General features: G+C 41.8%; 1 protein-coding gene across 1 annotated transcript; it reads right to left on the reverse strand.

The window, feature by feature from the left end:
* Positions 1 to 8,807: 8,807 nt before the first annotated feature.
* On the reverse strand, positions 8,808 to 23,015 carry ALDOB (aldolase, fructose-bisphosphate B). Its single transcript, XM_025432534.3, has 9 exons — positions 22,856 to 23,015; positions 17,801 to 17,922; positions 16,774 to 16,985; positions 15,688 to 15,742; positions 14,642 to 14,802; positions 13,760 to 13,843; positions 12,747 to 12,921; positions 12,135 to 12,334; positions 8,808 to 9,340 (listed from the first exon to the last, which is right to left on the reverse strand). The coding sequence occupies exons 2-9, from the start codon at positions 17,910 to 17,912 to the stop codon at positions 9,245 to 9,247; spliced, it is 1,095 nt and encodes a 364-aa protein (XP_025288319.1). The 5' UTR covers positions 17,913 to 17,922; positions 22,856 to 23,015; the 3' UTR covers positions 8,808 to 9,244.
* Positions 23,016 to 24,383: the final 1,368 nt, after the last annotated feature.

A 24,383-nucleotide genomic window follows, 5' to 3' on the forward strand; every position in this document is an offset into this window, starting at 1 on the left:
TGCTCTCACTTGTTCTACCCGTGACTACAGGCATACCTTGGAGATGCTGTGTGTTTGGTTCCGTACCACTGCAGTGAAGCAGATAGTGTAATAAAGCAAGTCAAGTTAATTTTTTGGTTTCTTACTGCATGTAGAAGTTATACTTTACAGAAGTCTAGTAACTGTGCAATAGTATTAGGTCTAAGAAAGCAATGTACGTGCCTTAATTTAAAATACCTTATTGCAAAAAAAAATAAAAATAAAAATAAATATAAAATACCTTATTGCTTAAAAGTGCTAACCATCATTCTGAGCTTTCAAGGAGTCTTACTCACTAATCATTAGCATAACAACTATAGTAATGAAAATCTTTGAAATATTGTAAGAATTACCGGATGTGACCCAGAGACAGAAAGTGAGCAAATGCTCTTAGAGAAATGGAATCAATAGACTTGCTTGATGCAGGTTTGTCACAAACCTTCAATTTGTGAAAACATGCAGTATCGGTGGAGCACAATCAGCAAACCACAGTAGAACAAGTTTTGCCTGTAGTGACCTTTTTTAGGATAGTTCAGTTTAAGGTTAAATCCAGTTTTAGTTTCTGAGTATAGAATTCCAAATTACCAAAACTTTGTAAATTCTACCTAATAGTTTGAGCAAAACACCTCCCTTTCTTCTATGTTATAGACATTCTGTCACCTCCACACTTTAATCTTCCCTTTGGAATATTTGTCCATGTGTGAATATGAAGGTATATGTGTAGAAATTGCACACTTCCCTATTCAAAAGAGGTACTCAAGAGTTAGCATACAGTTAACTTTCAAAACAGGGTTTGTAGTCCAGTGAAAAGTAAAAAAAATAACTGGAAATGTACTTCATGCCTCAATTATCCTGCCCTAAATTTCCCCAGTTTTACCTATTCTACACCAACGATTCTCTGGCCAAGATCTCAACTAATAATGAGGTTCTTAGGCCTGTTCTCAGTATTTTGAAAAACCTAATGTGAAGTATGTTTTCCATACGTTACTATTTGCATGTGCGCTTAAAAATGCTTTTTGCCAGAGTTCCATCTGTTTCATGTATGGTTATATTGCTTAGCTGAAGCTCTGGCTGTTGACCTTATTGAAATGTGGGGACATGGTCATATGAGATATTCCCATTAAAATTACATATTTTTTAACATCCTTGGATGTGAATCTAGAGAGAGCTCAAAACTCTAGTCACAGTGAATTTTTTTTTTTTTTAAGATTTTATTTATTCACGACAGGCAAAAACATAGGCAGAGGGAGAAACAGGCTCTCTGATGCAAGGGAGACCAATGTGGGACTCGATCCGGGAACTCCAGGATCATGCCTCAAGCCGAGGGCAGACACTCAACTGCTGAACCACCCAGGCATCCCAACAGTGAAATAATTCCTGATTATATGTACATTTCATTGCTTATAAAAAGTGTAGCCAAAAAGATTAACTTTTTGAAAGCAAGGTTACTACAGTGTTCATGGTTGCTTTCTAGCAGGGAGGGGCATGAAGAAGAGGGAAGGAGTAAAATCTTTCAAGAGGTGATGATACTTCAGACTAAAAGGTATTAGGCAAAAAGGCCTGTGTCTGAAGACAGAATTATAAGACCTACTACTAGCTACAGAGTGAGCCTCCAGTTACATGGTGATGGGAAAGTGGCAGGTGGTTAAGGCTGCCTGTGAAAAAGGGCAGATGAGCATTGCCATCCTAAAAAGATTGGACTCTATGCTGCATAAAATTCTGTGATAACATTTTCCTTGTATTTAAATTGCATATGTGTGTGCACAAGAGAGAACGGGGTCCATATTTTAAGTGCGCAGTTCTGAATTTCACAATCCTATGTAACTAGCACTCAGCTTAAGAAATGTTACTGGTACACCTGATACTCACCTGGGTACCTTTCCAAAAACTACACACACAACATATCATGTGGTGCCTTGTTTTAGTTTAAGAGAATATGGAAGTGAATAGGAGGAGAAAGTTTTGAGTTCATGTACTTGTGAACACCAAGAAATCTCATGCCATCAAATATGAAAACCATAAAAGCCAGTGGTATAATTCAGTCCCAGTCCAAAGACCCAAGAATCAGGAGCACTGATGTCTACAGACAGGAGAAGGTAGGGCAGCCCGGGTGGCTCAGCGGTTTAGCGCTGCCTTCAGCCCAGGGTGTGATCCTGGAGACCCGGGATTGAGTCCCGCATCCGGGCTCCCTACGTGGAACCTGCTTCTCCCTCTGCCTCTCTCATTCTCTCTCTCTCTCTCTCTGTCTCTCATGAATAAATAAATAAATAAAATAAAATTTAAAAAAAGGAAAAGATAGAAGCCCTAGCTTAGGTGGAGAGTAAATTTGCCTTTCCTCTGCCTTTTTGTTCAGTTCATGCCCTCAATGAATTGGTTGATGCTCTCAGCAGCATTGAAGTCGGTCTTTACTCACATTACAGATTCAAATGTACATCTCTTCCAGGAACCCTCAGAGACTTATAAGACATAGTATTTTACCAGCATCCCTAGCCCAGTCAAATTTAAACAAAAAACAATCACGGTAGATAACATTTTAAAACAAGCAGGTAAAAGGAGTCTTTGGTGGCCCAAAGAAAAAAAATCACTATAATTCTCCATTTCTCTAATTCTAGTAAGGCATTTTATTTTCATCTGTCTTCTTAAAGGAGGATGTCATCAGCAAATCTAGGGCATGCAAAATATACCCAGTTGAGCATATTTGTAGAATAAATTTCAACGTTTTAAAAAATCTAGTTTAAATACTCCAATCATGTTTTTAAAGTACTGTTCCTAATCAGTATTTAATACTTTTCACCTTCCTGCTCTACTTCAAATGTGTTCTGTGGCCTTGGGTATTTGGTGGGGGTAGGTTGATTGATTTTTTTTTAATTAAGGCCATCTCTATAACCTAATTCATGGAAAATAGAAGGATAGGTACATTTACTTTACTGCACAACTAGTACAAGTTCAACTGACAAGTATTTTTAAGTACCTGTCAGGTGGGACGCCTGGGTGGCTCAGGTTGAGCGTCTGCCTTCGGCTCAAGACATGACCCCGGGGTCTGGAATAGAGTCCCGCATTGAGCGCCTTGCAAGGGGCCTTGCTTCTCCCTCTGCCGATGTCTCTGCCTCTCTCTGTCTCTGTCTCTCATGAATAAAAAATAAAATCTAAAAAAGGTACTATGTTAATACTATATCAGTTGCATAGTTGCATAGTCCTTTATCCTCAAGGGAACTTTGAGAAGTGAATAGTAAGTCATACGTACTCCACAGTGTAAAGAATGGGAGAAAATCACCTAACATCCCAAAATGCTGTCTTGATACATTTTGCATAAATAAAAGAGCATATCTCTACCTGTGCTACTTCCTTTCCAGTAGCCATGTTCTCAAGAACATACTTCTCATGTTTAATGGCTAAGGGTAAACCACATCACATGACAGTCATTGAGTCCCTGGGACTGAGAAGTATATTCTGACTTCTTTAGCCTATAAAATGCCCAGGGAAAACCAGGGCAGGACAAGGAAAAGTTGGAAGTGGTCGCAACAAGATGTTTGACTTGAATTTTTTAAGAGGGCAGGATAGGTTTCTCTGACATCTGAGACCTTGGACTACAGCCTAGTCCTGGTTGCTCTGAACTGCCAGAAGAATTAGTCCTCTGTTTAGAAGCTGCTTTGTATTTTACTGTGCTGCTGCCATACTCAAAGGGCCGAGACTGTGCATGTATGTAGCCTCTTTTTGAGAAGTAGATGTAGAAGAAGTCTGAATTATTTGTCCCAGTGCTTGCCTGTTGAGTTGCAATACAACAGAGACTTTTTATTAGGATGGTAAATAGCAACATTACATGAGAGCTTTTTGTTGTCTTCTCCAGTGTAAAGATCTCATTTCTACTCATCCACCACCACCAAGAGTCCAGGCCCTATACTGGATTTGCTATTCTACGCATTTAGTTGCCTCCCAGCTTCCCAATGCTCCCTGTCCTCTACCTTCCAAAAAAATAATTTTCAGTACTATTCTTTTATCACATTATTTCCTGCTCAAAAATTTACAGGTTCCTATTTCTCATTACTTCTTTTTTTAAAAGATTTATTTATTCATGAGAGACACACACAGAGAGAGGCAGACACATAGAGGGAGAAACAGGCTACCCGAATGGAGCCCAATGTGGGACTTGATCCCAGATCCCGGGATCATGCTCTGATCCGAAGGCAGATGCCCAACGCTAAGCCACCCAGACATCCCGCTTCTCATTACTTCAAGGCAAGACTTTCCATAGTATCCCTGCCCAATCGTCTCTTCCCCTTCACTGTGCCACTCCACTTGGCTTAACCGTTCTAATCGAATTTCCAACGGTGTCCTCAATATATATACAATGTGTACTCTAGTCAATATACTGTTAATTCCTCTTCACACCCATTCAAGTGACCCTACCATTCTCTAAGAGTCAACTAACGGAAAAAAACCATGATATTTATTCACAACTTACGTATCCAGCACTCCACATAAAATATTTCTAACCTCATAGCAACCCGATTTTACAGATAAGGAAACCGAGGCTCGAGATCCAAGATCATATAAGTAGCAAAGACTGTATTTCATCCCACTGTCTTTATAAAGCCCCTTTAATCTCAGTACCTCGCCTATATCACTGTAATTTAGCACATTATTATCTACCATTTTGTTTCCTAACTGTATCCTTGCCTTCCTCATCTCAGTGGTCAGGACCATGTAGTATCTTTACATAACCGAGTATACGGTAGGTGCTAAATGAATACTTGTTGACTGATTTTTTAAAAGATTTTTGGTTTTTATTTATTTTTAAAATTTAAAAAAAAATTTTTTACGTTTTATTTTCTTTTATTTTCAAGATTTTATTTATGATAGAGGGGGAGAGAGAGAGAGAGAAGCAGAGACACAGGCAGAGGGAGAAGCAGGCTCCATACAGGGAGCCCGACGTGGGACTCGATCCCGGATCTCCAGGATCATGCCCTGGGCTGAAGGCAGCGCTAAACCACTGAGCCACCCGGGCTGCCCATTGTTGACTGATTTTATAAGTGTTTACAGAAATTGATACCCAGCATTGAGTGACCATTTCAGAAGGCTTAGAACAGGGATGCTTGGGTGGCTCAGTGGTTGAGTGCCTTCGGCTCAGCATATGATCCCGGGGTCCTGGGATTGAGTCCTACATCAGGCTCCCTGCAGAAAGCCTGCTTCCTCTCTCTCTCTCTCTCTCTCTCTCTCTCTCTGTCTCTCATGAATAAATAAATAAAATCTTAAAAAAAAAAAAAAAGGCGGCTTAGGACAAGCTGTGTTACAGCCAGAAAAACATATTTATTTGGGTTATGAAAAAAGAGCTATGACTGGCTGTGTTGAGCTTTGCCATTATTCCTGTCTCTTCATTAGTCCTCTCTAGAATATGGGCTTAGGGAATTGGTAGCCACCACATGAACCCTGACATCTCTGGGCTCTATTAAGCATAGGTAATTCATTTTTTACCCTACATGTGAAATAGATACTGTTTAAAGATGGTCCACAATTCTTTATCTGATAGGTTGAGAGTGTATGTGTTTTAGAAATCAAATTTTCAGATTTTAGAGATTAATATAGAGCTTATGCTATATATTGTGTAACTCTCTGGAAGGTCTGAGTCAGCACCTAAAATCAGACACATTATCTTCACATTCCATCAAGTAGAATAAAGATGACAGCCTCAAGTCAGGTTTTGCCACCAAATAATTTGCTGCAAACTTATGAGAAAACTTCTCTTTTCGGTTTTCAGAAAACTTTTGGAATTCAGGATTGTGAAAATTGTGATAAGGGATGTGAATCTGTCATTGAGATGTATTGACTCATTTAATCTCTCAGTAATTTGCAACGCTGTACTTTTTTTTATTTTGGAGATGAAGAACTGCACATGGCTACTAGGTGGCAGAGCCAGCATTTGAACTTAGAGTCTGATTCCAGAACCGCTGCTTTTCGCCACCCCACCTACTCCCTCCCAAGAGGACTTTGCAAGTCTCACCTATTGGTGACGTGACCTTGAACAATTGCCTTAGTGCCCTGGACCCCGGGTTCCTCTGCTATTGCTGCAACAAAATGTGGATGTCAACTGGAGGCTTTTACCCCAGGAGAGCTAAATCAGATGGACTTGAAGTCCCATACCTGCATGCCTAAAGCCTGCTCCAAGATTTCTGCAAGGTTCTAGAGGCTTATATTCTCATTGTTGCAGTTGGCTTCAGCTTCGGCTAAACTAATTCACATTATGAATCATTATGAATCATCTCAGTACCTTGTTTTTGAATAGCATGATGTAAACCCATGTGTGAAACTCAGCTCTTCCTCTCAAGCAGACAAATGTCTTTAGACTGCTTGATATTTCTCCCGTCTAAAAAGTGCTTTAGTCACCTCCCCCAATCCATATGACTGTGGCTTCTCCCTGCCTGCTGTCTTTCCCCGTCATTTCTCATTTCTTCCTTTATCCTTGCTCATTTCCCTGACCTTTCCCTCCTTTCTCTGCTCCTTACTCTTCAGAGCAAAACCAAATTCCTCTTTTTATTCCTTCCAGCATTTAATAATTTGTTGTGACCTTGGCTTTTGATACTTATACCTTCAAGGTATCATCCTCTTCCAGTAAATTTTCTTACACAAAGGAAGTTCTAAGATTTCCTTGCCTTTTGCCTTCCTTTGATGCCCACCCTAAATGCTATCTCCTCCCCCTTCCCAACCCCCAGTCAATGGCATCTGTGTTTCTTGCTTAACTACTAAAGCTTCATTGTGTGGTATGCAAATGTCATACCTATCCTAAAGCTGAAACTTCTTTTAATTACCTTTAGTGCCTAGTACCAAATTTTATTTTGTCGGTGTTCCATAACTACTAGAATAAATCTGACGGTGTACCAAAAGATAGGAAGCTGCTAATATATTCACTCAGTGATCATACAATTAATAGAAATTAAAATCTATAGTCTCATAACACTTGTCTTCATATTATCCTGAATGGAGTAAAGTACTGGGGTTGAGATTTCAAAGACAACTATAGTGCCTTAGTTGGGAAAATATATCAGATGATAGCTAGGAAAGTGTATTATATAATCCTCATCCCCAGTGAAATGTAATTCAGTCTGGATCAAAATAAATAACTTGGCCTTGATTATAGATTCTCACTAAACCTATAAGTGAGAATCTAGGAGGTTTCTTTACAACATAGGATCAGTGATGCTGCATAAGCTCTAGATAAAAATTTTCTGGCAGAAGAGTTTTGTCACACCAGGTATTACCAGCTTTAGGACAACTTCACACATGGGAGGAGCTCAACTATTTGCTGAGTGAATGAATGAATGAATGAGTGAATGAACGCAATAAGAAATGTAGAAGACTGAGGTGCCTCAGTGCCCCAGTCAGTTGAGCATCTCTTTTTGGGCTCAGGTCATGGATCTCAGGGTTGTGAGCCCCACATTAGGCTCTGTGCTCAGTGCAGAGTCGGCTTGTCCCTCTCTCTCTCTACTCCTCCCCCAACTCTCTCTCTCTCTCTCTCTCTCTCACACACACACACTAATAAATAATTAAAAAAAAAAAAAAAAAAAGGAAGTGTAGTAGAAGACCTACAACACTGGTGGCAGAGATTTTGAATTCTGCCTATTGCCTTTTCCCTACCTTCCTCCCTGGCCATGTGTCCATTATAGGAGAAAGAGACCTGAATTCTAATCTCGGCTCTAAGCCCCTAAACCCCTCTAAGTGTGACTGTCAGCAAGTGGTTTAACTGCTCCAGGCATAGTTTTATCATCCTAAATGTAAAAATATTCCCTATGCTGCACTCCCAGGTCTCTCTCCTCAGACAAAGTCCCTTTGGACTAATTCTGTCTTTATTTCTCTAAGTGCTACGTGTATGCCTCTAGTTATTAATTTATCTACTCTAAGCAATGTCATTTATCTTTTCACTCTTCAAGACAAGGAATTTAGTTTACTACTTTCTTCTATATTTAACTATATGTGTGAATATTTTAATGATTTATACCCAATTCCTTTAATAGACTTAAAGCGCCATTTCTTTTTTTTAGCATTATTTCTTAATCCATCAATTTTAAGTAGTATCCTGACTCCCTGCTCAGTGAATTAATGTTCCCTTCATTTCTTTCCATTTCTCCTCCTTTCATTTGCTAGCTTCTGTCAGATAAATTATTAGTTTTTCACCAAAATCATCATTTTTATATTGTACAAAATTATAATGTTTGAATTCTCTTTTGTACCTATGGTTGTCTTTAATGCTTTTTCTGTAGATCAATTCTGAAAGTGGAAAGCCCATAAAGTATAATTATGTAAACAGTATTTACTGCAAAATGAAACAGTGTGCATAGATGTGCAGAGGGAGTGTAGTGTGTCACCAAATCTGGGCCACTTCAAAAGGAATGCTGCAGGCATCAAAGCCACAGTGATTCTCCCATTACATGCTGCATGTTGCTTGAAATCATTTTACATTTTAGTTTGCTTCATATTATGAAGGGCTTTCATTTTAAAATATCCTCAGGCTTGAATTTAGCATGGTAGTTCTCAAACTTGGCAATACTTTGGAATCACCAAAGAAGCTGTTAAGAAACCCTGATACTTAGAGGATCCCACATCCAAAGTTTCTGATTTAATTAGGCTGGAGTGTGGCCTGAGCATCTGAGTTTTCACATTTTTGGCAGATTATTCCAATGACGAGCCCAAGTTGAGAACCCTGACCATTACTGTCAGTCATGTCTAGTGGAATCAAAGGTATTAAAATATACTGAACCCTTTGGAAGCAAGAACAGAAAGTGAAACCTGATACCAGCTGAAGGCTTCTAGAACATTTTATTTCTTTGTTGGTTGCAGTTGCCTCCTTCATAACCTACCACTGCTAAGATTGTTGAATAAGACACACTTTTCCACACTCAGCTTCTGAGGTGTTATATCTGGTGGTTGTTATTCGAATGGCAAGCTGGTTTTATTTTCAAGTCTATTCTTTTCTTAGGTGGATACTCTTGGGGCCTGGGAAGTTGAAGCTGTCACAAGGAAATTGCATGACATTTCATCAGATCTGCAATATTCGCGCCTTAGGTTTCAAGAACGGATTTTTTTCGCTGTGTCTAACAATTTAACAGGTATTGTGTTTCCAACAGTCCCAGTCTGATCTTGTCTCATTTCCAGGGTCAGTAGAAAAGTTGTTCTCTTTCAGCCCTTCGATCAAGGCACCTAGAGGAGCTGGAGGCAGGCTGGTGGGCCTGGGGCTCTAATAGGTGTAGCAGGCGGTGAAGAGGGACTGAGTGGAAGCAGCACCAGAAGAGCCCGAGTGAACATACTGTCCTTTGGCTGCCTGGCAGTTAGCCTAAAAAACAAGCAGGAGAGAGGATGTGAGGTTAGAGCAAACGCAACCCTGTATTTGACCCGCTTTCATTTAAAACCAGCTTCACCTGCATCTGGATTTCTTTCTCCTTACAGTGATTTTGCTAAATATTGGTGCTAATAGCATTCCTTGCCTTCTAGAATACACTATCTCCTTTTTTATCCCAGTTTTCTGAGCATTATCTCAGGCAAGCTGAAGTTAGTGTACATTACTGACAAAGTTTCTTTGTGGGATGCCTGAGTGGCTCAGCAGTTGAACCCCTGCCTTCAGCTCAGGGTGTGATCCTGGATTCCCGCGTTCGACTCCCACATCAGGCTCCTTGTGTGGAGCCTGCTTCTCCTTCTGCCTGTGTCCCTGCCTCTCTCTGTGTCTCTCATAAATAAATAAATAAATAAATAAATAAATAAATAAATAAATAAATAAATATTAAAAAAAAAAGAAAGTTTCTTTGTAGTACCAACAACATTGCAGCAACAGTATTAGAAACTGAAGTTAAGAAACCTCACTGATATAGTGTTAAGGGAATGGGTATTTCAAACTGAACAGTGGAGAAGCTTGGAATGGCTGTGGAAGCAGTTTGCTAGGAAATGGACCAGATGTTATACCAAAGGATCAGGCAAGGTGCAGCCAGAGGTATAACACAGCAGATTTTAAAAATTCTTTTTAAAAAAATTTCTGTATTTGCCCATAAGAATACTTTTGTGCTATCATTTGATTCCTTGTGTAAAATCCAATTAAAGGGGAGTCCATAATTACAAAATCTGCAACAATCATATTTGGGCACCACTCAACAGTACCATGTCTTCAAGTCCCTGTTGCTGTTATCTTGCTGTCTCCAGGACTTATTTCTACATCTACAGTGATTTTTAAGGCATGTTGCATGGACCTAAGCACTTCTTGGAAATGGAAATCCTCTGGTTTGACCCCAGACCTTCTCAATCAGAAACTCAGTTGAGGGGGTCCAGCAGTCTGTGTTTTCACTTGCCATCCAGGTGATTTGGATGCATACTCGAGCTTGAGGACCACCATCCTAAATGAGCTCAGCTTCCCTTCTTTAGTGTGGATGGCCCTTCGCTACCATTACCTTCACAATCCCTCCAACATAGTAGCCAAATCTCCCTGCTTCATCAGCCACGCACCAGCGCAGCCACACCCAACTCTCCATCCTAACAAAGTAAAGCACTACCTCTAAAATTTCACACCTCTTTTATGCCCCTGAGACATCTTCTAAGCTTCTCTGGGGTCTGCCTTCCCTTTAGTGCCTCATCACCAAACTTCTGGCTACACTTCATTCCTCTCCCAGCCTCCTCTGTGATCACCAAGTAGACTATGGCTATTGCTCAAATTCAGTACTCTTCTGTCTCCCTATTAAAATTTATCCTGCTATTTCCCATTTAGATTGCTCTAGATCTTCCTGCGGGATTAAGAGAGATATTAGGAGAATTCAGGATCTAAGTTAATGCACTGCAAACTCACTCTCATTTCAGCAGCACCTTGCCTGATGCGTCGCCATCCTGTTGGTGAGTCTCCTCACAGACTACTTCAGCAGCCGTCCCAACACCTCCCCGCTGTTAAAACTGAAATCTCGGTTCCCTTATCCCCCTCAATAGCCACTCTCGACTGTTAGCAACCACTACATCCCTTCACCTCTACAGATTCCAAACCCATCTTTTTCTTTCCTCTCTCTTCCCTCCTTTCTGAGACCACCTCTGCACCTGCATTTAATAAGTCTCACACATTCCTGTTTCTTCCAATTCCTTGTCCTCTCAGTTATCTCCACTGTCCTCATCTTTAATCTCTCCTCTGGCTCCTTTTGCTTTACATTTAAATGTGCCCAGCTCTCTCCTATTTGGCTAAACTCTAAGCTCCCTGAAGCCAGTATCTGTGTCCTCTTTGTTCACCCCAGTCCTTGGCTCACAGTAGGTATTCATTCAAAAACAAATGGTTACTGATTGAATAAAATCGTTTTTTGTCTTCATTTCTCCTGGTACCCTTTCTGGGCCTTTTCCTGATAATCTTCTCGAATGAGCACCTTTCCTTTCCTCTCTATTGAAACTGTGGTGTTGAGGGTCCCTGACAGGCTCCCAAATGCCAATCTCAGCTTTTGCTCAGCCTCTGTTCTGAATCTCTCTATAGTGTGCTATTCCTGACCGCCTTGAAACTTGCTTCTATTTGTTCCCAGGATCCTTGGCACATCCTATCTTATTACTGCTGCTTGTCTTACTGGCTTTCTTCTCCATCTTCCTAAAATGAAAAGTGCCCTGGTTCAGTCCTTGGCCCTCTTATCTTCTCTCTCAAGTGTCTCTGTGGAGATTGTCTACTGTTACTGATTGTCTACTGTCATCAACTATGCTCCCAGGGTGGATGATTCACAACTCTCCCTAACCCCCACCTTTCCTACTGAACTCAAATGCCTCCTTTTCAAATATCTAGTAGATGATAACATCATGGCCTGGAGAAAGCAATGATTTTCCAGGTAAGAGAGCAAGGCTCCTAGTATCCACTTGATCAAGTATATAAGAAGTAGTAGCATCTTGGGGCACCTGGGTGGCAGTTGGGTGAGTGTCCAACTCTTGATTTCAGCTCAGATAATGATTTCAGGGTTGTGAGATCCAGCCTCACACTGGGCTCTGTGCTGGGCAAGGGAGTTGGCTTGAGATTCTCTCTCTCTTCCTCTGCCCCCTCCCTGCTTGCTCTCATGCTCTCTCTCTCTCTAAAATAAATAAATAAAATCTAAAAAATTAAAAAAATAAAAGAAGAAGAAGTAGCATCTTACCAGGGCCCGTTTCATGAAGGCCTCCTGGGTTGCCTTCTTGTTGGCAGCCTTGCCACCCCAGGCAGCCAGTGCACTGGCCTGCAGAGCCCGTCCATAGGAGAAACTTAGTTTCCAGGGCTTTGGTAGAGGGCAAAGGTTGATAGCATTGAGGTTGAGAGTAGCATCCTCTTCACTCATGCCACCAGACAAAAAGCAGATGCCTGCAAGGAGAGAAGCCAATTCCAATCTACTATTTCCAGCTTCTATACCCAGCTTGAGAAAACAAACCATGAGCCTATAAGAAATGTAATGCCTCAATCCTATCTCTACTTGATTTGCATGGAACTGGGTTGGAAAAATTAGTTTGCTTTTGCCAAAGCTAGCTGGGATCAGGCAAGAAGGGCTTTAATAAATAAGGAGGATGGTGAAGTATTGAGGAAATCAGTGGATGATGTGAATTTGGGAGACTCAGGCTATGTGGTGTTAAGGAATATGAGGGTAAGTGCTGGCCACTTGTGAAATACATGGCTCTGTTTCCTGGATACAAGACTCCTGAGCAAACACAAATGCTGGTGGAACTCCTTCCCAAGATAAGGGCTAAGACCTCAAGTCAGAGAAGAAGGGAAGCCTTACCAGGAACAGCTGCAGGAACAGTACGGTGGAGAGCTGTGACAGTGGCCATAGCCACTTGCTCTGGAGTATACTTTTTGGTGCAGGCATGTCCAGCAGTCACCATGTTAGGTTTCAGCAGCGTGCCCTCCAGGTAAACGTGATGGTCATTCAGGGCCTTGTAGACAGCAGCTAGGACCTGAGGGACAAGAGGTTCAAAGGGTAAAACCCAGAACCAGCCTGACAGTCAGCTGACTTTGGCACTTTTATGTTGCAGGGATGCAAGACCAAAGAATCCTCGTATGTGGCTTGGCCAAAGTTTCCTAACCAGCCCCTAGTCCTCATTAGGGCAATGCACAGCCAACCTCAAGCCACAATCATTGAGCACAACCAATCTGGCCTATCCTCCCTTCCTCTACTCTAACTGCTCACTGCGTGGACTAATGGCATGGCTCTGCTTTCTAGATCCCCTCCACTCTTTCCTTCCTATCATTCCCTTTGGTCAGTTGAGTCTGCTTTGATTTAGCTCGTTGGGGACATCTAAATTGGCCTCCATTTTCCAACCCCACAGAAGCTAAGGAGTCATAAAAACATACATTTTAGAGACGGAAGCACTTTCAGACCTCATCTCAGTCCAAGTGGAGAAAGTGAAATCAGGTTACATTGCCAATACGAACAGAGTACCTTCTAATGATATTTTGTCACGTGACTCTCACCTTTTTTTAAAATTTCTTTGTTTACATATAATGTAACTGATCCCAAAAGAACACAGGATTTACCCACAGTCCCACAGCTGAGATTATGGATTGTCAAATACAACTCTTGGTACTGCAAATACTGTGCTTTTTTCCATATGGAGAATACCACTGTGCCAAAAATGTACATTTTGTTAAGTACCCCCTTACCTTCTCAGTGCTACATCATGATTCCAACTGAAGAATATTTCATATATAACAACTGATATATGTTAAGTTACAGCTATTACTTAAAAATAAGACATTTCAACTGGAATTGAGACCCTTATATTCAAGACTTACTTTCTCAGTAACATACTGGCAGTGTTCCAAGTCATGGTCTCCATCTGGAATGACCTCTGGCTCTACAATGGGTACCAGCCCATTCTAAAAAGGAAGAAGGAGGAGATAAAGTGCAGCTCTGCTCACTGTGATCCTTTCTTTAAGAAGATATTTGACAGTTGCAATTGGTATAAAATGAAGCCCTTATGGAGAAATGCCATGTGCTGACTTAAAGACAGTGCCAGGAAATTTAATGGGATCTCTAGTGAGTATTTGTAGCTTAGCCAAAAAATAACAGTGAGGTTAAAAAAAAAAAGTTCTCCTGGGCAAACTTAGGGCAGTCAAACTTAAATCACTAAGAAAGATGCCCCTTGTATGGGTTAATTAAGGAATTAAGCACTGTTTATAGTTCTAATTGGGAATCTTCAGGTGCCCACAACTCAGGTAACCTCAGAATAACACCCACATAAGCAAATCAGACTTGACTGGGATCCCAGAGACACTTCAACATATGTTGGAAACTAGTGTCAGGTCACCATCTTCCAAGATATTATTTGGATTGGGGCTAAATCAGAACTATCACTCTCGAGATAGGGATCTAAAGGGATCATGTTTTAGATGTGATGGAGTAGAGGTAAGCAAGTGCCCTGGCTGGACCACTCTTAAGACTCAGCTTATAAAACTTTGGCTGAGGGGAGCCATCGATAGCATTGGCCTTTTGGGCTCATAGCTGACTGGTGGGACCAAATCTTTCCTTACCATGCTTGGCTACAAGAGTGATAGAAAATGCCACCAGGATATAGTAGTGAGATAAGGCTCATGTACTGATAGTAAAATTGGAAAGAGGGTCTCTGAAGAAAGCTCTTTCCTACTGTTTTTAGTCTAAGGGGAAAGGCAGTGCACCTGCTGACAGATGCTGGCGTAGCGGGCCAGGGCATTGGCGTTTTCCTGGATGGCAAGTTGGGATGGACATTGGTTGTCAATCCTCAGCACAGCACGCCATTTCCCAAAGTCAGCACCGTCTTTCTTGTACTGAGCACAGCGCTCAGAAAGGCCATCGAGCCCTGCAAGTCACAAAAAAGAAAGAGGCTTCTTTGCACCCGTGTTCCTGATCCATGGGGACATTGATAAAGTGAAGGACTCCTTCCTTGCCTTGCCTTTCAGTCAGCAGAGCTTAAGGACTGAATACATCCAGGCAGGTAAACATTAATCCCAATACTGAGCTTAACCTGGGGCTTTATACTTCATAAGAAGAATAGAGGGGACTAATATTTATTTAGTATTTACTATGATCTGGGCAGGATTCTAGGCATTTTGCACACCTTATCTCATTTCATTATCGTAACAATTCTACTAGTTAATATTATATTCATTATGCAGATGTGAAAACCGGAGGCTTCAAGAGGGTAAGTGACTTTACCAAGTTTGCAAAGCTAATGAGTGACAGAGCTGAGATTCAAATTCTGCTTAACTTAACCTAATGCTGTGGTTCAGACTTGTCCCCCTTGGGCAGTGAAGTACCTTGTAAAATTGTCTAATTAGTAAATGATAGAACCAGGAGTCTAACCCTGGTGGGTATGATCCCCAAGCTTGGGATCTTTCCTCTCTTCTGTTGCCAGATTTTTCTCTATAAATTATACTCTGGGGTACAAGGTATCTTCTCTGTGCAAAGCACTGTGGTAAGCACTTTATATACGTTGTTTAATTTAATCCCCACAACTATTCTGCAAAGTAGATATTGTCATCCTGCTTTAACTGACTCAGAACATTTACATGAGTAGCCTAAAGTTACACAGTTATTGTAGAGAGGAGCTAGGATTGAAAAGCAGGTGTGTGTGGCTCTAAAACCAGGGTGAAATTCTTATTTTGTTTTCCCTTGCTCACCTCTTTGCTTGTCTTCATTTCTAGCATATAGTAGCATGACTCCTAACAGCAGGTGATATCCTTACCTTGAATGGTGGTTTCTTTGTTGGTTCCTGCAAGGGGAGCACCTCCCTGGTCTAACTGTGAATATAAATAATTAACAAGTGATCAGCAGGGGTCAAGGGTCCCAGGAAAACAAAAGCAGAGCTCCCCCACCCCTACTACCATTTCCCATCTTTCACATGTTAAGGAGTTGAATTAGGAAGGTGTATTAAAAAAAAAAAAAAGGAAGGTGTATTAGTCGGGGTGGGGAGTGGGGTGAGGGTGGGGACACACATAATTCAATCCAGAGTGGAAGGGGAATTACCTGGAAGGAACAATATAAAAGTGTTAACACTAAGAGGATGGAACATATGGAAAGCACAGGCCTGGAGCTTGAGAAGTGAAAAGTAATCTGACAGTACCTGGGATGCAGCTTCTATTACATTATTTGTTCAAGAGACATTTAGTGAGTACCTGCACATACGGGGCACTACACTATCCTGGGAAATCAAAAGAATAAAGATGCAGCCCCTACTCTTGGCATAGCAGAGCCTGAGGTCATCAGCCCGATAGGAGGCCAGGCTGGGTTTGAACTGGCTCTGGCTTTGCCTTGCTGTGGGCAAGTTATGCTATGCCTTGTAGTTCAGTTTTCTCCCCTTATTTCTAAAATACAGATAGGAACTGAATTGACCTCCAGAGATTACAAGGAGGACTAAATGAGCGCTTGGAAGCACTCAACAGATGCTAGTTTTCACTCCTGACCAGTTCATGAAGTTCTGGAAGACTGAGTTACAATTGAACAGTAAGTGCTTTAATAATAATAGCGATCTTAGACTAAGTAATAATTATGTGGTAGGAACTGTTTTAAAACCTTAGTCCTTACAATAGACTTATGATGTAGGCACTGCTATTCCCATTTTAGAAATGAGGAAATGGAGACAGCTGGAGACTAAGTACCTTGTAGAAAACTTGATTGAAAGAAGACACGGACAGAAAAATCTAGAAGAGGATTTGGTCCTCAGGGGGAGGATGATGATGGAAAGGAGAGTGAACAGCAACTAGGTGATGAGGGTGTTCAGAGTGTTGGCCCTGCCGGGTGACTGTTCCATTCCTAGAATGGAAGTATTCACCTTGATTCCCACCACGATCCCCTTCTCCTTGAGGATGTTCCTGAACAGCTTTCCCTGGCTGTCCTTCTGGTAGAGGGTCTCATGGAAAAGGATCACACCCCCGATGCTCTGGTTGATGGAGTTGTCCACGGTGAAGAGGATTTCTCGGAACTGCCGGCGGTTCTCCTCAGTGTTCTCCACCTTGATCCTCTGCAGGCGGTTTCCCATGGTGCCTAAGGTGGGCGGGCCAAAGACAGCTTAGTGATAAGGCAGGGCTTGATTGCTGGCCTCCTCCACTCTAGTGACCCTCTGCAGGATGGATGGCAAGACTCTTTTTTAATTCAGAAATTTAGAACTCCTGTCTCGTTTTTTGGCTCCCAGGGGAAAGACCTTGGCTGCTGCCAGGATACTGGACAGGATACTGGACAGGAACTGTATGGACTGGACATGTCAGGGTCAGGGTGGAAGCCACCATTGGATCCAAGTATGTATGTAAGGCCCTCAGGCTTCCCGAGCCAGGTCCAGCCCTCAATCTGACTAGATGTACAGAGAAGGAAGGATGGGATAGGCTCCTGACTTCTCTGGCTTCCATCATTTTGGGGGGGGGGGGGCATACTGGCCTGCCACAACCCTCCCTTGTGCCATGCTGGGCTTCTTTCAGCCACAAATCCTTCCCTGTTCCAGATGTAGGTGCTTCCCTGCCCTCCCCTGCCCTTCCTTAGTTGACTTTACACTGACTTCTCATTAGCAGCAGAGATCTATGTATCTGATCTCATACTGGTTACGAGTTCTTGGCCTTGCTACAGTCTAGATTCGAATGATCCCTGGTGAGGGGCCTTAAAATGGAGGGCTTGAGCTTTTCCCTTAGTTTTTCAGAAATCTGTCTACCGGAACTACAGGACTCAAAATGTCTATGCTTACTGGGTCTTCTGCTCCCACTCCTGCATAACTTTACTCCTCTGAAAGGAAAGAAAATATAATTGTTGTTTTCCTTTGCTAAGTTGTAGAAATAAGTATACGCTTGTTGTATGACGTTACTTGCACTCACCTACAGACTCATCTGCAGCCAGGATCCCCTTCCCATTGGCAACAATGCGCTGGGCAATTTCTGCGAGCTCCTTCTTCTTTTCTGAGGTGAGGGCTGGAAATTGGTGGGCCATGGTGACAGGTCTGGAAAAGAGTGCAGGAGTGTCCTGAAGAAAACTGCAGGTGGCTCAGCCAGATTCATGACCAACACAGCCAAGGTGTACAAACAAACCCTCTAGGCCCCTCTTATACTTTGGCCCACTTCCATAACTGTAGGAACAAATGAGGTCTGGGGTTTTCCCCCTTTAGCTTAAGTAGTTGCAATTAGCCGTAGTAGATGAAGGTGGGATGCCAAATTCCCTGGTCATCCTAAAATAGAATGTCTTCCAGGAGACCTTTGGATTCACTGATCCTGAGACTGAACCAGCTAATTGGTGACCCACTCCAATCTGATAAATAGACAGCCCTGCAGTAACTGACTATTTCTCTGTGGATTTCTGGTGGCTTTGGGTGCTCTGAATGACTTGAGGCCAGGACAGTGAGACTTTTAGCCTCTATGGCCATCTCCCATTTTGTTCTGATAGCCTGTATTATTCTCTGGGTAGCAAACTTGAGAGGAGAAACTGCCATTTGGCCTTGCAGTTAACCTCCTTTCAGTTCTGGGACATAGATATTATGGTGTGTAAGGCTCTTTTTTCTTATATTCAATGACCTATGACAGCATTTGGGATAGATGGGGAAGATTTTCCCTAAGTGCCTCTGGGCTAGAAGTCCCATGGACTCTAGGGATGTCAGAGGTGATCCCTGCCCCAGTAATTCTCAGCTTCACTGCTCTAGCAAGGAGAAGCTCTGGTTTGAAGATCCCCTATCCAAGCAACCTCCTCAGCAGTGGTCCTCTGAAGGGGATCATTGTCCCTGCTTGGCTGCCACTTTGGGCTAGTCTTGAAAATGCAAGCTCATAGGACTTTCATGTTGGATGCTAGAAAGAGTAATTTTGCATGTGTTGGACTATCTTAGAAAAAAAGTTGGTAGTAAAGATTATCTCGAGTGGCTTCCTATCTAATTCTATGACCTCCTCCTTTCCCTGGTCTCCTTCCTTTCATATACTCATCCATAGGGTAGGTATCCTATGACTACTTTCTACTTTCTATAAGCCTAGGGACACCTCAGTTCTCATTTGGTCCACTCAGCAATGAGGTGACCAGGGCAACTAGTATCTTCATTAATTAATGGACAAGCAAGCTAAGACTCAAAGAAGTTAATTGATTTGTCCAAGGTCTCAGCTGGGTTGAGGCAGAGCTCGCCACCCAGTCCTGCCCTCCATGGTAAATCAATTTCTTCACATTTCCTCATCCCTTCAAGGCAGGCTTGATATAGAAGTGGATGACTACTGAACTAGTTCATGAGAAGGTATCACTGATAGCACTGATGCCACTCTCACATCAACAAGGGTTCTCATCTTAACCCAAAAGAGTGCAACCACAGTGCTGTCACTGGGGACAGGACAGGCTAGTGGGCCATGATCTCTAGAAAAGATATTCTTCCAAGGCCCCTCCCCTTTAGCCACCTGAAGGTAGAGTTTCCTCTTGTTTATATATTAGTTCCTAGCATTGTAGTCAGGGATTACTAGCTGTAAACCTGGCCACTAAATCTTTTTTTTTTTTTAAGATTTTATTTATTTATTCATGAGACACACACACACACACACAGAGGCAGAGACACAGGCAGAGGGAGAAGCAGTCTCCATGCAGGAAGCCTGACATGGGACTCTATCCCGGGTATCCAGGATCATGCCCTGGGCCAAGGGCAGGAGCTAAACCGCTGAGCCACCTAGGGTTCCCTGGCCACTAGATCTTTATGCAGATAAAAGCCAACCTGAAGTTGGTGACCTTCAGAGTCCAAAATGCAACTTTTCTCTCTCAGTTTAAGTAATTGCATAAAGGAATTCACAACTAAGAAACAAAGATGTTTCCTTAATGAAACAAAAGGAAAACATAGCCCAATAATAGCAAGTTACCATTAATGCTAATTCCTCTGCTAATTGCTTTACCTGTATCATATAATTCATTCCTTATAATCTCAAAAGGCAGCTGGGCTTCCCCCACTGCTACCATAACAATAGATAAGGAAAGAACATGAGGGAGTTGAATTGTTTGTGCAAGGACATTTAACTAATAAGGTACAAAGTTGGGATGAGGGACAGTACTCCCCTCTTGCAAGGAAAGAGTGAGCCTGGTGAAAGGAATTGGCCTGTGGGTGACTCTAAGGCAACTCTTGATAACATCCCCAGAGTATTTGTTGATGACACCCCCAGAGTACCCAAAATCTGTAGGCTGCAGCTCCTCATCCATACACTACGGACCTCATCAATTGACGAACATCTTACACATTCACATAGGTTTTACTATCAGATCAGACAGACCAGGGTTCAAGGATTAGCTCTGCTTCCTTCTCACCACAGGGCAAGTCAGTAATTTCTCTGAGTCTTAGTTTACTGTGGGATAAGTGGTGTGAATATCTGCTCTGGTTGTCTCATTGCTAAGTGGATCTATTGGGACCTGTGAGCACCTTACTCATCATCATTACTCAAAATATATCTGTTGAGTTAACTGCATGATAAAATGAAGGTGTTTTATAATGCATTATGAAAATGTTGGGCATTACTATTTCTCTCTTTAAAAATTTTTTTTAAAAATAATTACCTGAGAGTCCATGTTTCTGTTTACTACCAAGCTATTTTTTCAGTCTAAGTGTGCTGACTCAACCAGAAAAAAACAGAGAAAAGGTCAAATGGAACCAGTACTGTTTCTGGGAAGTTAAACTTCTACAGAGGGACTAAAGGTCTATTCTACATCAGCAGAAATGTTGCCCCTCTGTTAATCATAAAACAGGGTCACAGACCAATGTTCGTCCCCAGGAGACAGACGGCCAGCTGGGAGTGGGTAACCATAGAGAATGATTTCTGTGCTCCTAACCTCTGCTCACTGAAGTCTCAAGCCAATCTGTTTTTTAAGTATGATGGGAAGTTGTTCACATTATATTATTAAGTAAAAAAAGGAGAAAAAGCAAATTTCAGAGACATATGTAATATATAATACCACTCTTTCTTAATTGAAAAAAAAATAGTATAACACATACTGTTTGTGGATCTAGGTAAGGAGAATAACCACCCTGGGGTTACCTGTGGGATGGAATGACTCTCACATTTTACTTTATAATTTTTTTGTAATGTTTGATTTCTCAATGAATAGGTTTATATATGACATTTTTATTACACATAATATATTAACAGGTGACACATATACAAATCTGGGAGGAGGTTGTGAGTATGAAAATACGAGAATAGAAGGTAATTACTGAAAAACAGAGCTGCAAATGACCTCAAGGATATCTATATTAACACTGCCAACTTTAAAGACAGGGAAGCTGAGGTTCAGAAAGAATGTGTCTGATTCCCCTTCTAAATTGTGACGCTCTAGGATTATAAACTACATCCTACTGGTTTATGACTTGGAATCCTTTTTCTGATCTTTTTCAGCAAAATAGCACATGAAATCTGTAGTATGTTTCTTTCTACCTTCCTTCAAGAGGTTCTGTGAAAAGATAACGATTTGTAAAATATGAATATTTAACTCCTGGAGAAATATGAAGAAGTAGAGAGTCCATTCACTTCTCCAATGTGTAAGGCAGATGGGTTTTCAAGAGGACATGAGGGGTTTATGAGGGGTTCAGTCATTGAAAGCCTATGATCTCCAGGCACGGTGAGCAAGATTTTTATATACAGATGTGTGAAGAAGCCCACGGCTTCATCACCCACCCCAATGTCACAGTGACAAGTGCAGTGAAATGCCTTAATGACGGCCTGGTGCCTTTGAACACACATGGGGTAACTCAAAAAGACAGCTGAATGTTGCCATTTATTTTAAACAGACACCTAAGTCAAAGGCACTTCTACGTTTACAACAATTACACTGCATTCAAAACCTCAGGCTCTAGCTAGGCCTGGGTGGTCCCCAAATGTGCCATGGCCAAATGGCAGCTGAGCTCGAGCCCCTGCTGGATCCCAGTTGGCCAATGGAGCCCTAGGTAACTAGAGAGAAGTTTATTTTAAAAGGTAACATAGGGCAGCCCCAGTGGCTCAGCGGTTTAGCGCCACCTTCAGCCCAGGGTGGGATCCTGGAGACCCTGGGATCAAGTCCCACATCAGATTCCCTGCATGGAGCCTGCTTCTCCCTCTGTCTGTGTCTCACATCAGGTTCCCTGCATGGAGCCTGCTTCTCCCTCTGCCTGTGTCTCTCTCTGCCTCTCTCTCTCTATGTCTCTCATGAATGAATAAATAAAATCTTAAAAATATAAAAGATAACATATTCTTACAACATGTCTATTTTTGAGATAGTAGAGCAAATGTCCCAAAGTACATCAGCAGCTTTTGATCCCAAATAACTTAAGCTGTAGGACCTTCAAAGTAGGAAATGTTATAGGAAGTATCAAACAAGTGAAAGTCTGACAATTCATAAGCAAGTGACGGTGGTGCTGTGTGGCGATTTCAAGGCTGTTCCATGTTCTCATTTGAGCAGTGGCGGAAGGCAAGGGCAACACATACCCGGAGTTCATTCCTGTGACAAAGAAACTTCAGTGCCAGCACTAGTGGTTGTAGGGAGAAAATAAAGAAAGTGATGTAAGATGATAGGTCTGTAAATAAATCACTACAATAAGCAGTTGTTTTGGGGAGAGCAGAAATGAGCGGGAATCTCAAGAAATGATTAGAACCTAACCAAATAAGTGTATTCAAGTTGTTTCTCCCAGGCCGAAGACAGAAGAGCCTTCATACAGGTAACCTTGAGAACTAGCAAATGTCTTGAACATTTTGCCTCCACTCAAAGTGTCAGCAAAGGTGTGGATGAGCATTTATACTTAGGGAGAAAAATGATCATTTCAGCACAACATCCCATTTTCGGCCACTATCAAGTTTCTCCTGAAAATTAAAGCAGACTTCATCCTCTACGTGCATAGTGCCATCATTAACCTCTCACTCCCAGGTGCAGTCCAGGTAGATGAAGGAAGTTCTTTTACTTACAGTTAGGGAGAGGAGACTCCTCTTAGGTGAAGGTGTGGATGAGGCAGCAGCTGCCAAATAGGACGAACCTTTGGGAGCACACAGTTTTTATAGACCTTCTGTCAAAGTTTGTTTGTTGGTTTTTGTTTTTGTTTTTTTAACTTTCATCCTCCCCTTCCCACCTTGGCCTGATAGGGAGGTGTTTTTCCAAAGCCCGATTGGCTCATAAACAGCCAATCCTGATCGTGCTCACACACTCACTGAGCTCACAGAATGTTAAAGCTACAGGGATATCTACAGACCCTGTAGTTCTATAATCCAGATGGTTCATTTTTCAGGTGAGGAAATGGCACAGAGGATTAGGGGATTCCTCTAAGTCACAAAGCTAATAAATGACAGAGCTCTAGAGCCACCTGCAGAAATTGGGAAGAATGTCACCTTAGCTCTGGCACTTACTAACCACCTGACTTTGGTCAAGGTTTTTTGCTTGGTTTTTTTTTTTTTTTTTTCTTTCTTTTATTTCTCTGAGCTTTAATATCCTCCTCTGGAAACTGGGATCTCAACTTCACAAGAGTATTAAATGAGTTTGTAGAATGCCTGCACACAGTAGGCATCTGAGATCCTTTTTCTTCCCCCCAAACCAAGTTGGGCCCCCTGATGTTTTTAATGCAAGAATATACTGTATTGACTCCATTCTCATTCTCTCTCACCCTTTATGCATTTGTTTTTAATCTTGGTAAAAACTAGAATAAAACTCAAAGTGATTGGTGTAAGCCCTCCCTCAGCTTCCTTAGATATGGCACTGTCTGGATGTGGGCTCATTTTGCAGGATTTTTTTCTTGGGCATTAAACCAAAATCTAATTCAAGAGAAGGCAAATAAAATTTTCTTCCTGAGGGCAAATAAAAGTTATGAGGAAATATAAAAATAATGGAATGATCATGATCACAGGAAAGCATAAAATTCTCAGGAATATATTTCTTTGGAACTCATAAAATGGGAGGGGGAAAACCCCTAAAAACCAAAGTGCTCGATGGTATAGGCTGTGACACTCTAATAAGTAAACTGCCAATGAAATGAAGGAAAAAGAAGCAAAGAACTAAGTTGTCTTAATAGAGTTTAGGTTCAGTCAGCTTCTAAAAGTGGGAGAGCATTAGACATTGAATATGATTATTAAAGGAAATGGAAATGTTTGAAACACAAAAGTGAGGCTCGTTTGGTTATGGAAATTTTGGCCAAGGCTTATTCTAAGGAGAGCAAAGGGCCAAGCCAGGTAAAGGTTATCAGCATTCTTGACTCCACATGCCACCTGAAGTCACACTTTATGGTTTCCCCATCTCCACCTGGTGCTCCCGCAAGCCCCTGTTGCTTGCTTGATTCAGCAGACCAAGATGAGCTGTTCTGGGGATACGTGAGTTTCATCAGATTTGATTTTTGTCAAAGGAGAATGGGGGAAGAAAAGGTGGATAGTGACGACAGAATGGACAGCAGGGCAGTGACGCTGTTGAGGATTAGGGCTGGAGCGTCAGAATTGTGACTAATTTGTGCCA

Source organism: Canis lupus, chromosome 11 (genome assembly GCF_003254725.2).
Source record: "Canis lupus dingo isolate Sandy chromosome 11, ASM325472v2, whole genome shotgun sequence".
Taxonomy (NCBI): Eukaryota; Metazoa; Chordata; class Mammalia; order Carnivora; family Canidae; genus Canis; species Canis lupus.